Raw genomic sequence first — 14,225 nt, 5'->3', positions numbered from 1 at the left:
GGATCAAGCTTATGAGCCACATTATGAAGTTGTGGGAAAGAGTGATTGAACATAGATTGAGGGCATGCACAAGCATTTCGGATAATTTATTTGGTTTTATGCCAAGGAGATCCACTATGGAAGCAATCCATTTGATAAGACAAATGATGGAGTTTTATAGGGTAAAGAAGAACAGTCTTCATATGATCTTTATTGATTTAGGAAGGCATATGACAAGGTGCCAAGAGAGGTACTTTGGTGGGCAATGTTGAAGAAAGGTATCCCACGGAAGATATGTGATGAGATGTGTCAACAAATGTGAGGACATGTGAAGGGCTGACGAAAGATTTTCATATTACAATTGGATTGCATCAAAGGTTTGCATTAAGACTTTTCCTTTTTGCAACGGTTCTAGATGAAGTAACTAGACCAATTCAAGATGAAGTCCCATGGTGTATGTTGTTTGTGGATGATATCGTTTTTGGTGGATGAAACTAAAGATGGGGTTAATGCCAAGTTGGAGTAATGGAGGCAAAGGTTGGAATTTAGAGGGTTTAAACTAAGTCGAAGTAAGAATGAATATTTGGTATGCCGCTTTGGTACTCAGAGGGGGACAAGTAATGAGGTGGTGAGTTTGGATGGAAATGACTTGACCATGAGCGATGTTTTAAATATCTTAGGCCGATCATCTAGAAAAATGGTGACATTGATCAAGACGTGACACACAGGGATTAAATCGGGGTGGCTTAAATGGAGAGCGGCTACAAGAGTGTTATGCGACGGAAGCATCCCTTACAGTGAAAATTCTACAGGACTGCCATAAGACCAATGTTGCTCTATGGTACAGAATGTTGGGCTTCTAAGGAAATGCTAATGTTAAGGTGGATGTGTAGGAACACTTTAAGAGATAAATCAGAAATGAGGTTATTCGCAAGAAAGTAGGTGTAGCATGCATTGCAAACAAACTAAGGGTAAATCTTTTGCGTTGGTTTGGGCATGTAAGACGGAGACCCGAGGGTGCACCGGTACGAAGAGTGGAAGAGTGGGACCATGGAGGGGTTAAACGAGGGAGAGGGAGACCGAAAATGACTTGGTTGGAAGGAGTTAGGAAGAATATGAAGTATATGGACGTGCATGAGGATGAGGCACTGGATCGTAAGGGATGGAGGAGGATCTTTGTCGATGATTACACGAAATAATCAAATCTGGTTCATGTAGCCGGCTCCACTTATGGGATTAAGGCTTTGATTGATTGATTGATGACTTCTGGAATTTTGTGCAGTGAGTGTTCTTGTAAAAGAAGAAGAGAGATTAAGAAAATCCTGTAATCAATGAAGATGATGACCACATTTGGTCCCAGATTACGATACGATAAAGCATTGGGCTATTGATAATGCGAGGGAGTAAAGTGGAGGGCAATTTAGTATTTTAAATATATCTTACTTCCTTCTTTAATTTACGCGCCAAAATGAAACACGTCAACTAATTAAGAATGGAGGAAGTAATAAATTAGGGTACATGGTGAATTTTTCTGAAGTTTTGGAGTGCATAGCTTGTTTCAAGGTCCTATCCCATCTTTTTGTTGGAAGGTGAGCGGGTGATTCACGAAGAAGCTTTGTTTTAAGGTTATTCTTGCATTGGTAAAATATGCCCTGGATTTCCCCCCTTTCACAATTTGCATTTATTTGGAAGGCTAAAGTTCCACTTATGGTGAGAGCTTTGTTTGACTTTGGCATTAGCTAGATATGCTTAGGTGGAATGTAATATCTGGTGAAGGCTTTTTGATATGTATGGGGAGTGCTGGGTTTTCACTTTCACTGTTTTGGAGCTGCTGCATATTTGTTTTGTAACCTTTGGGGGCTCAACGAGTTTGGTTTTGAAAAGCGTGCCTTGGTTGCTTATAAGGCTGAGGTGATGGACGGGGAGAAGGTCTGGGGAATAACTTAAGAATGAGCAAAAAAGTTCGGATCAAGTCTTACCAGGCTTAGTGGTGATTTTGTAATATCTGGCTGGGATACACAGATGCATTTCGGGAGCGTAGGGTAAAATTACTTATTGTGTGTCTGTAAGGCTGATGGGGAATTTTAAAAATTACTTGGCTAGAAAAATTCACCTTAGATTTTTTATTATCAAATTTCTTTTCTTAATTAGATGGACCAAAATTAGAAATCTAAGCGTGTTGTTTCTCGTTGGACATTGGAATAAGATTTGCAAATCTTTTCTGGTCCTCTCAATCATGTACGAAGTACCTTATTAGGCTATGAGAGATTGAGAGTTACTTGATTTCAGAGATTTAGAGAAACTGGGTCTTTGTAACTTTTTGCTGTTTACTGAGGAGTGAGGACAGCACATTCTTCTGACAATTGTATAATTACAATTTTCATTCATCACAAATAAAAAAAAGCTAAAAAAAAAGAAGAAAAAACCTGAGTATGTGCAACTTCATCAAATGGATTGTGGGAGAGCTGACTAGTGACTAGTATCTTTTAGGGTGTGATGTGTTTTTGCCTATGTGGGTGGTCCATTTGATTTTGAGAAAAATGTTATCATTCTCTTTTAATTGTCTCTGCCTGGTTATCTAAAACCCTTATGCCTTTAAGTGGGGTTTTTAAGTGATTTATCCTAGAGGAGCTTCAAAAAATGGGGAACACGTAATTCATTATTCCCACCCCACCCCCCCCCCCCCCCCCTCTTTTTTTTGCCACTTATCCTAGTGACACTTTGCTTCTGACGCTATGTATGTCTTTCTTTCTAAGGTAATGCATTAGTCTTTTGTTAGTAGTTTTAAGATATTGTTTGATAAATTTGTGTACAACATGTTCATTGGGTTTGGAATTCAGTTATTAACATTTGATTTCACTTTACCTATGACTTTTGGGAAACCTGTAGAAGCTCAATAAAATGATTACCTTCATATGGTATTTGGCTTCAAACTTGTGGTGGGCCTGTTTATTGTATCTTTTCCTGCATATCGTATCTTGCCTCATCATAGACTTTTCATTGCAGGAAACTAAGTACGTGCCTATTGAACGCGGAAATAATGTAGTCCTCATGATTAATGGGTAGGTTCACAGGCCTTCGGTGGTTTGAAGTGTTTTTAACTGTTTGTGCTGTATATGTCATCTACAATCTCTTTAAAAATTTGGGTATTGATAGATTTGATATGCCATGTATAAGTCTTTGTTCTTTCTACCTTAATTAATGAATTTTCACGATAATACTAGTTAAGAGGAGCTTAGGAATGTTTATCTTTCAGACAATGTTACTGATCTACTGGTATGTAGTGTGGATTTTATTTTATTTCTTAAAAAATCATAATTATTTGATAGATGTCTTGTTAAGACAATTTTAGTGTGACTTGTTCTGCTTTTATTAATCTGTGAATAACTGAATACTACCCAAACTAACTCTATTATAGAGATGTCTGCTTTCAAGTTTGTGTAACGTGGAACCTCATTGTGCTTATCACATTTATGATAGCTAATCCCTTGCTTATTGCTTTCTAGATTTCGTCTACTTCATGGAGACAGGAACACTCATTTAAAGTTTTGAAAGCATTGATAACGTTATCATGTTATTTACGTTGCTGTTGCATTACATTTTGTGATCTGTTCTTATGTCACAGGTTGGGTGCCACTCCTGTGATTGAACTGATGGTTGCTGCAGGAAAAGCTGTTCCTAGGTTGCAGTTGGAACATGGACTTGCTGTTGATCGAGTGTATACTGGCTCTTTTATGACTTCCCTTGACATGGCAGGTAGGGTCCTATTGAAGCAAAGGAGTATTTTATTTGGGTAATTCTTTTGTGGTTGATTTTTCCAATGCTGTCAGGATTGTCAATTACTGTCATGAAGGTTGATGAAGGAATTCTGCAACGATTAGATGCTCCAACAAAGGCTCCAGCCTGGCCTGTTGGTTTGGATGGTAAATGGTTCGAAATTGTGTTTTATTTTATTTTTTATTCTTTTTGGCTTAATCTGATTCCCGACCTTTAAGATAAATACAGAGATATATCTTTTGTTAATTTTCCTCTACTTGATTAGAAATCATTGTCAAAACCCACTAGCTGTTTCGGCAATCAATAAATCACGTCCTTTCCATGTACTTCATTACATGTGGTTATTTTTCAGGTAACCGCCCACCTGCAAAGATTCCTGTCCCAGTTCCACAATCTCCATTATTAAAGTGCAATGAGGTATGTCATGCTTCTATTAGAAATTGAGTATTGCCTGAGGATATAGGCCCCTCCTTGACGCTCCTGTCAGTGTTGGTTTGAATATATTCCATTTTCTGGCAAATTATAATTTGTCATGTTCTAGGAAGGGATTCATAAAGCTGTTTAAAATATACGAGTTATTGGAACTGTATCTTAAGTCTTTCCATTTTTTATTTGATTTGTAGCAAGGGAGATGTTTAAATATTGTCATATTTAAATGGTCTTTTCGAGTTTATAATTATATTATGGTCAGTGTCTTCACATTTTCCTGTCTGGGATCCATTTTATTTTAGTATTATTTTTCCAATTCCTTAAACTAACCTTCAGGTTTTGGTGGCCTGATTCTCATTTATATGCAGCTTTATCCATGAATTCTAGATTTCTAGGAGGCTCTTCTGGCTATACCGTTGATCATAAGTTGCATTTATAGACCTGGAAGTGAAGAGTTTAGTGATCTTTATAATTCTATTGTAATCCAAAGTCGATACATCACCCGATAGAAAATTTTGCAACTTTAATTGTGGATCGTGTTTCTTTTCTCTCTATACAAGCTGTACACTGGTTCTTATAATGTTTCTTAACCTAGCAAAACCAATCTCTTTGAGCCTCTGGCAGTTCCATTCTTGACCACCATGGACTTATGTTATAAACTAACTGCAGTCATCATTGGTGTGTACTAGCTCATGCAGTGTTATCAACTGAAAGTATTTTAGCAAGCTATGTACCACGATTTCCAAATACCCATTTTTATTTATCTATTTATGAAGCTAACTGTGGTTTTGATTCACCAGCTCTCTACTCGGCCACAAGAATTAAGTGAACAAGGTCATACTCTTGAGGTAGCTATTGAAGCTGCAGCCAGTGAATTGATCAATATGAGGGATGCTCTTAATGAATGGGATAGTAAAGTTGGTGATGGTGATTGTGGATCTACTGTATGTACTTCCTTCTTAATTTCTATGTATCATTGTATCTTACATGCTTGCAACTATGAGATGTGCACCACACAGTTCTAATAACTTGAGTGTTCTAGATGTTTCGCGGTGCTTCTGCAATTTTAGAAGACATGAAAAAATAGTAAGTTACTTATGACTTGCTTGAAATATCTTTTATGTGTTACGAAGCTATAAGTGGTTCATATTTGCTTTTCCTGCTGCTATTTTTCGCATTTCTTTTAGCTGTTTTATGCATTCATTGATGCCCTTTATCATGGAAGATTTAATCAGCTGCAGTATGATAGTTGGTATTTGTTCTTCTATGCTTGGTGTTGTTACCCTACGATTTATTGTTGAGGGAGCCAACTATACATGGGGATAGGAAGAGGGGGCGGGTGGGGAAACCTTTCAGGTGAAGCTTGCTTAGTATTGCAGTGATCCTTATAAGAATAAAAGATAAAGGAAGTCCATATATTCCCATCTCGATTACAAAAGAATGTAAGATTTTGAAACAACAAGAATGATACATCAAAGATTGGTGTCAAATGGTTGAGAGGATCTAGATTTATGCTGAGTGTTCAATGCTGTGGCTTAGTTTCTCTGCTGTCAGATACTCAGGTTTTACTGGTGCTGTGAGGTTGTCCTGTCAAAATTGTGGTGATTCAAGTTTTCTTAAAGTTGTTTTGGCTTGCAACTGAGCTTAGCGTTTGATTGTCAATGTTTTGGTACTTAGCTTAGAAGTATCGGTGAGAAAGGTCATATAGATCTTTACTTATGAGGGTTTTTTTTTTTTTCAATTTTTTTTGGTTATAATAGCTGTCACTTTAAATGTTGGTCTTAAGCTGATTGTGGGAAAAGTGATACGAGAAATGCATAGCAGAAAGCTCAGGCAAGCAATGGATTAGAAGAAGCCTTGGAGAGTGCTGTATTATTTTTGTTTATTGTTTTTTTCTAACCAATCTTTTGTTTCTCTCCTTTCTTTTCATATACCAGTAGACTAGGGTAGGATTTTTGTTTAAAAGAATTTATGAGGGGAAAGTTGGCCTCAGATTGGAAGTGAATTCCATCAGTCAATGCTCAGTTTACATTTAATCTAATCATAGGTTCTGAGACCAATAGAACAGGTCTATCTTCTTATTTGGTAAAGTGGCCGTTTTAGTTCAAATTTTTTCTCTAAATGCATCAATATTTAGATGGCTATATTGATTTGGTCAAATTAATTATTCATCTATATTTTATTTTGATTGAGTATTTGATAAAATATGTATATATATAATAAGCAAAGAAACATATTATAAAAAAGGACATAAATACCCGGAAGAGATTCTCAGATTCCTCTGAATCTTGACTAGTAGATCAATTTTAACTAGTTATTTAAATAAATAAATCTTTGATGATGTCCTGTGATGTCCCTGCATACGGTATCTATAATTATAAATCCTAATTTTGTTCATGCTGCCTTATCCCCACTATATTAAATCACAGATTCTTGCTATATTATTGATTCTTACACTTTTCTTAGTCTGAGTTTCATAACTGGTAGGAGTTCAATGTGCTAGCAGAGTAGCAGCAGTACAAAGATAGTGCATTGTGATTTTTTATTGACTTATTTTTTTTTTTTTTTTTTTTGAACTATCAATTCTTTATTACTAGTAGTTCTGTAAGGCAATGCATATCATTTACGTACTTCCTCCAAAAATTTAGTGGGCCTTTGGTCCTTCCTCTTATGAATGTAACTAGTATTTAGCCTGTGCAATGCACGGGTTAAATTTTTTGTTAATTATTTTTTTTTGTTAATTATTTTTTTTTTTTTTTTTTTTTTTGGAAGGATTGTTCATTTGCATATTTAAATTGCTAATGGATTGAATTTAACTCAAAGTATATGTAATTAAAATTTTTAATGTAGTAAGAGAATGAAATTAATTAAGAATATTGCAAGGTATGAATCCAAATCTTTAACAAAAATTCTAAAACATATGGTACCATATATACATCATATATAATTAACATTTTCATTTTCAATAGGAGATCCAATGTTTTATAATGTAAAACAAATTGCTACAATCTTAAACCTAAGCTAAGCATTGCCAATTGTGATATTTATTCATCTAAATGATATCTTTCAATTATTTGTGAGCCTTTTGAATTAGAAATAATCATGAAAGCTAATAGAAAAAGCTCAGCAAATGAAACTAAAAATCAATGGATCCTATGAAACCTATAATAATTTTTTTTTCTCCTCAAGTCACAAAATTGACATTCACTTTCTTCCTGTATTGTTGATTCACCTGCACTTAAAAGCTTTGGCATTAGCAGTAAAAACTTAGGACTCAAAAAGTCATGCATAATTTCCTATCAAAACTCATATCTAAAGCCCAATCGTCTCCTCGTATCACTTGAATAAAAACCCTTTTAAAGCAATCTATTTATCTTGAAAACCTTATATCGTAAATAATTCTTGGCAATTTATTACTTGATAGTATTTTTTTTTTTTTGTTTAAAAACCAACTGTAACTTTATGATCTTCTATGGATGAAATATCTAAGAAACAATGGGAAAAATAAAAGAAAAACAATGATGCAACATTACAGTCTAAATTACAGTCACAATCAATGAACCAATTTATTGACTTGTTATCAGATTGAGCCATTTTGTATATTTTTTCTCTTTGTAATCCCCTGCAAGTAGGACTACTAATTGGAACAAAGAGATCAAATGTGAAAAATGTGATGTCAATAACAAATACACACCTGAAAAACTACATCATACACTCAATCATAAGTTCCCTACACGAACAAATTGGATGATCTCCAATCATCAAATGAATCATAATTTTAAATTAGATCAAAATCCCACAAATGTCGTTTACTCGTATAGTATTATAATAACAATGGTGTAAAAAAAACCTGACATGACTAACCAACTAATCAACTAGACACAACTCACCCATATACCTGAATTAACAACACTAGCATACAACTGTTTTACCATTATTATATGATAGAAATATGGAAGCCATCATCATAATATGAAATTAATATAGAGAAACAAACCAAATTAGAAATAAAAATCATGCACGGTGAAAATGAAATTAGTTTCTCGTCAAAAAAAAAAAAAAAAAAAAAAAAAAGAAAAAGAAAAAGCAAAAGAAATTAATTTGGGACAATAGTATAAGTAGACTTGAAAGGAACCCAAAGTAAAATTTCAATACAAAGCATTCCTTTAGTTGTTGGTCACAGTTAAACAGGTTAGCATCCTTGTTACGTATTAGATTCCAATGCATATAGAATTTGATTTAAAAAAATACGGAGTAATAAAAAAAAAAACCTGAGAACCTTCTGGAAAAAAAAACTTATTTTATTTTTTTTTTATAAAAAAAAACAGCAATATCCTCCTACAATTGATGTCAAAATAATACAGTAACACATTAAGAGCATTTTTCGAAGTAGACAATAAAATATTTATCAAATGAAGATGGAACAAAAGCCTACAAAAATTAATGTCAAAATGTTCAAAATTATAAATAATGTATATAATATGAAGTATTCATTATAAAATTCTTCAAAAAAAAAAAAAAAGTATTCATTATAACAAAGGATTATAACAGAGGAGTTCATCAAAATAATATATTGAATTCCAAATCAGGAAGAGAAAAGGCTGGAAAAATAGTATTTTACCCCAAATTAATATTATTAATGGTAGTAAGAAGAGATTAAAGATTAAATTCATACCTTTATTTGAATTGGAGAAGAAAAACGAAATTCATTACCAATCTATGAAAGTATAAACTTTGCTAGACAGAATTCATATATCATAGGCATGCACCCTAAAGCCACATTATTGAAAAATTGTTGCCTCAACACCATCAACATTCAACACCATTATCAGAAAAAAAAAAATAACAATAAATAAATAAATAAAAAATTGAAGAGTTCGGACAAAATTAAAACACAAAATGTGACTGAAAATATGAGAAATTAAGGGGAAGGAAATTACAACTAACCTTGAAGAATCAGGCAGATTGTGAGGAGAGATAAAGAGGATTGTTAAGGTAGCAGTTAAGAATTTTCAAACAATTTATCTGTAAATAGTTAATGAAGGAACTATAATACGGAGTAGCGTCGATTGGGAAACAAAAAATACAGAGAAGAGAAAATTGAATGAATTTTTTTTTTTTTTAAACCTAAAATTAAAAGAGGCCACCTGGCACTTTAGATTTCCTTGAAATCTTCTTGTTATTAAATATAGTATTGATTTGTTATTAATAAAAACTCTTATCATGATTAGTTTATAAGAATTGTTGCAGATTCTAACTTTTTATATCTTGTTATTTTTATCTAGTTATCCTTTGAATGATGTAACAGAGACTGTAAAGGAGATTGGATCTTCTATTAGAAGGGTCATGGGAGGGACAAGTGGTATAATGTATGGTAGTTTTCCTTTCTACTTATCTTAGCTTCCCCTTATCACATGGACAAGTTCATGTTTTTTTTTTTTTTTTTGTTTTCTTGGTCTCTCTAAGCACTGAGACTTGAGCTTTATTCTTGAAACAGATATGACATCCTCTTCAAGGCAGCATATGCTGAATTGAAGTCTACCAACCAGGGCACAGTTACATCTAAAGAATGTAAGATTGAAATTTGTTTTAAATATGTCAATCATAGGATTCATAGATATGAGTTCATTAACAACTGCTATTTATTAGGGGTGTTGGCACTTCAGGCCGCTATTGCTGCTGTGAGTAAGTATGGAGGGGCGAGTGCTGGCTACCGCACACTATTAGATGCTCTTATTCCAGCTTCAGAATTACTTCAAGAGGTTGAATTTCGATTGAATGTGTTCTCTTTGAACCATTAAAGTTAGATCCTTCCCTGCTGAACTAATGTTCTGTCATTACATGCAGAGACTAAATGCTGGGGATGATCCTGTCGATGCTTTTGCTCTCTCATCTGAAGCTGCTATTAGTGGTGCAATGTCTACCAAGGACATGCCTGCACAGGTTGTTTTCTCAAATGGCTTGATCTTTTAAACCTTAATCACACCAGGGTTGTTTAAAAAAATTTAGAGTTTTTGTACTTATAATCATTTAAATGCCAGAAAAAAAATATGAGATATGTTATTATAAAATCTTTCAATTTTTATTTCCTCTATCCCACATTATTTCAAACTCTTATCACTACACATAGTTATAGGATCATAGTTGCTGTTGGGTTATCAACTATTATTTTAATTGAAAAATCAATGTGATGAAATTTAGTGCGGTATCTCTATGGTTAATCTAACGGATAAACTGGGCGTGATAAAGAGTTAGTGAACTTTAAAGAAACGTGAGAAATAATTGAAAATTGCTATGATCATACTAAAAGGACGTGTTCAAAAAACTGTGGGGCAAATCAAAGCTTAAAAATGTTCAACCAATTTTTGAACGGACGGAGTAATATTTATGGAATTAATTTAATGACTTGGTCCTTGACTTTTTATGTTGTAGAAAGTCTATTGTATTTTTTTATTTAAGTAGCATTGGTCAAGAATTAAAGTCAACATCATTTTTGAGATAATTGTAATATATGTAGATATGAGACTGGTAAAATAGCTAAAGATGTTTGGTGTGTAAAAAAGCTATTGGGCTTGAATACAACTTCATGAAGATAAGTCATGTATTTAGATGTTGCATTAGGAATCTGCTATTAACCCCTTAAATGTTGCAATAGGATTGGAGTTTACTTGCAGAAATAATAAGATGTATATAATTATTATTAGGTTCCTAATCTAATTAGGTATTTGACTATTTAAATTCTACATAATTTAGAATTTTTTGTTAGATTATTCTAAAATTATATTGATAAAAAGAGACTCATCTGTTGTTTTGTTTGTGAGTGATTGAGATTTACAGTTTTAAAGTTTTGTGATATAACTCTTGAGAGTTTGTGAGATTTATACACAACCTAGTGATTATTTGGTTCAATGTTCGGTCTGTTTGATCAATTGGTTTTAGTTTATTTGTCCGTTTGACTCTTAAGTTAAAATCTAAGGTTTTGTGCAAGTCCATTTGACTTTGCAAATCATATAATCTACTAATTTCATAGACATTATGGGGTCTTTAAAAGAGATGAAATAAAAAGTGTGGTGAATGGTTTAGGTTTTCTGTAAGATTGTGGACTAAATTGCTCATTATGATGTTTAAGAACAGTGCCAATGTACCATAGATTTAGAGATATCTAAGTTCAAAATAATTCTTTATGCAAGCTTGTATATGATCATGTATGAATATTTTCCAAATATTATTTTTTCATAAAAACCATTGTCTAATATCACGGGGCACCCAAATGTTGGGCCTTGTGCGATTATGTAGACCACACATGTTGAAAGTCGGCCATCATCAGACCTTGTATTTGGGTTTACTTGTGTTAAAATTCATCAAATACCTTGTTTGCCTTTTCAAGTTATGTGAAAACAATTGAACTTTTTTGGGTAATTTGAATGTGCAAAAGTGGTACATGGCAATGTGACTACATGTATTCCCATAAATAATAATTAATAAAATTGAGTGAAACCATTTTACTGCAGTGTCTTGGGCATCTTTGCAGTACTCTGCCTTTTTCCTTGGTTGGTTGAGGGGATTGTTTAGTTTACTTTCTGGAGGATTCTATATTACTTTTGGAACACAAACACATTAAAACTGGGTTTATCATTTGTTGATTTGATCTGATTTGGGATAAAAGCTAAGTTGTGCAAGTACAGTTCAGACACTTGAAAGAGTCATACGGGTACTGGTCAATGTGGTCATCTTCTTTTGTCTAGCCAACCAAATGGCAACTTTCTTCATACATATCAGATCTAGGGTTTATACTTGCATGAAAAGCATTATTCACAAATTGAAGTATTAAGATAAGGAGTACAGTGTGGGTGCTTTTTCTATACTTTGAGGGGATTTGTTGTTGCCCACTGATGGCCAGTTTTCGGTAGCTGTAATAAAGGATGAGACCAAAGTACAAATTTAGGGAAGAGCTGAGATTTTATGTCATGAATCTTTATAATAGGAGAGGATGAGGACTTGGTTGGTTGTCATTGCCTTGCCAATAGGATAGTGGCGGTGAGGCTCTTGCTTGAGATAGATGGGAAAGAAAGGATAGAGGAGAAAAGGCAAAAAAATATACAGTTTTGAGCTTGGTTATTTATGTTAAAGAGTTACTGTATCCTTTCCAAGAATTGGAAGTTTGGAACTAGTCAAGGTTGCTTCTTCTACAATACAAGGACACTAACAAATTGATGGTAAAGCAGATTTGATGGTAAAGCAGATATTGTGAAGTGATTTCCTTGTTTCAGAAGAAGAAAAACACGCTTTTTTTTAAACCCCTGTTTAACTCTCCATTTTTGCTTCTCCTCCTTTTCTCCTCTTTTCGCATGATAAACGGTCTTAAATTAGAAGGTAAGAAGGATAGGGTCATCAATTTGAGCTGCTGGTTCATGAATTTTCTTTTGGTTCATTATATGTGTTGCATATGGACATGTGAGTAGTGTTGGTTCTAGAGAAATTCAATTTTGAATTTGAACCTACCTTGTAATGGTTTTCAAGCCTTCAGGACTGATGAGTTTATGATATGTTTATAAAGGGACACTGGTAACTTGAGGCAAATTATCGTACAATCAGAATCTATTCTGCTTATCATGTTCTTGACAAAACACTGTGGTGAGGATGTAAGTCCATAACTAACATGTGAGAAGAAGGTGAGTCTTGACAAGATATTTATGGGCTTAAACCTTTCAAAAGAGCCATTGCTATGTATTGTGCAACTATGTCAGAAAGAACCTGTTTAGGTATCAAGGAAGGCAACAAATTGATTGATGGCTTATGTTAGCTGAGGGAAGATACCTTCCCAAATACGTAAATAACAGAAGAGACGATCCTCATAATCTAAAAGTTGATTTTGTGAAGGGAATATCTTATTAAATTTCTGTTTACTGATGTAGGTTGAACATGTTGGATTCCCTATTCCTACTAATACTGTGTTTTATGCAACAAAATCATGAATCTAGTACTCTTTGGACTCTTGGAGGAAATTTTTCACTTTAATTAATGTCAGAGTATATAGCAATAATCCTTAAAAAAATGGGTGCAACATTGGAAAAGCAATAGATTCATTTTCTTGTTTTGCTTAAAATGTGTCTGATAATTTTGTGGTACTTTTCTGCAGGCTGGCCGCTCAACATATATTTCCAGTGATATTCTAGCTTCAGTTCCAGATCCTGGTGCTATGGCTGCTGCTTCATGGTATAAAGCATCAGCTTTGGCTGTCAAGAAGCTTCAACGGACTTCATAGTATACTCCATCTGTTGCAAAGTTTTCTTTCTGCCCCCTTTTCGGCCACTCAACCTATACTTCCTGTGATATTTACCTTCTGTTCCAGATCCTGGTGCTATGGCTACTGCCTCCTGGTATAGAACAGCAGAATTGGCTGTCAAGAAGTTTTACCAAACTTGATAGTCTAGTTTATTTGTTGCCAAGATTTTTCGTTGCCCCCCTTTTTTTGGCCGCAGAGCTAAATTGATGTATAATCTTGTGCATATGACAACTGCAGTTGACATCAGTTCATCTGCTTACTTCTATGTATCCTTGAATCAATCAGATTTTACTGTTACAATCCATTGGCTTCCTTTGAGAATGTGTTTTACTCTTGTCTGAATTTAATTTTATACTATTATGTGCCCGTGTTGCTGCACATGATTACTAATTTTATATCAAAGTATCAATTAATTAATTTACCAAATCAATGTTTGGACTTAACATATACTTGGAGTCTTGAAACATGGATTATTAAGCAAAAAATAACAACACTTTAGGCTGTATATTGAAAATGTGAAAAAAGACTATTGTCTTAATGCAAATTATAATATACTTCTTTCCTTCTTACTTGAAGAACCAAAGCGATTTTTATTCCTTCAATCTCTTCTTGTGAAAACATGTAGGATATTGCTTCGAGATGTTCACTACGTATTTCTTTGAAAGAAACATTATTGGTCAATGTATGTGATTTACACAGTATAAATCAATAATTATTTTAAAATCATTCTTGATACAAAGTAGTGTTTAAGACA

The 14,225-nt window shown here is 33.7% G+C and overlaps 1 protein-coding gene across 4 annotated transcripts in view; it reads left to right on the top strand.

Annotated features, from left to right (window-relative positions):
- Positions 1-13,849, top strand: part of LOC110692103 (putative 3,4-dihydroxy-2-butanone kinase) — a 38,045-nt gene extending 24,196 nt beyond the window's left edge. For 3 of the 4 annotated variants that reach the window (XM_021869088.1, XM_021869086.1, XM_021869087.1), the window contains 11 exons: positions 2,986-3,041; positions 3,605-3,735; positions 3,810-3,902; positions 4,109-4,173; positions 4,986-5,129; positions 5,228-5,271; positions 9,471-9,554; positions 9,683-9,756; positions 9,835-9,947; positions 10,033-10,128; positions 13,325-13,849. In XM_021869088.1, the coding sequence (XP_021724780.1) occupies positions 2,986-3,041; positions 3,605-3,735; positions 3,810-3,902; positions 4,109-4,173; positions 4,986-5,129; positions 5,228-5,271; positions 9,471-9,554; positions 9,683-9,756; positions 9,835-9,947; positions 10,033-10,128; positions 13,325-13,450 (1,026 nt within the window). In that variant the 3' untranslated portion in view covers positions 13,451-13,849. Of the gene's footprint in view, positions 1-2,985; positions 3,042-3,604; positions 3,736-3,809; positions 3,903-4,108; positions 4,174-4,985; positions 5,130-5,227; positions 5,272-9,470; positions 9,555-9,682; positions 9,757-9,834; positions 9,948-10,032; positions 10,129-13,324 lie in introns of those variants that run through there. The other variant, XR_002505383.1, reaches the window with a different exon arrangement.
- The last annotated feature ends 376 nt before the right edge of the window (positions 13,850-14,225 follow it).

This window comes from Chenopodium quinoa, unplaced genomic scaffold, assembly GCF_001683475.1.
Source record: "Chenopodium quinoa cultivar QQ74 unplaced genomic scaffold, ASM168347v1, whole genome shotgun sequence".
NCBI classification, from domain to species: domain Eukaryota; kingdom Viridiplantae; phylum Streptophyta; class Magnoliopsida; order Caryophyllales; family Amaranthaceae; genus Chenopodium; species Chenopodium quinoa.
Note: the sequence above shows the minus strand (reverse complement) of the source record. Positions and strands in the feature narration are given on the sequence as shown.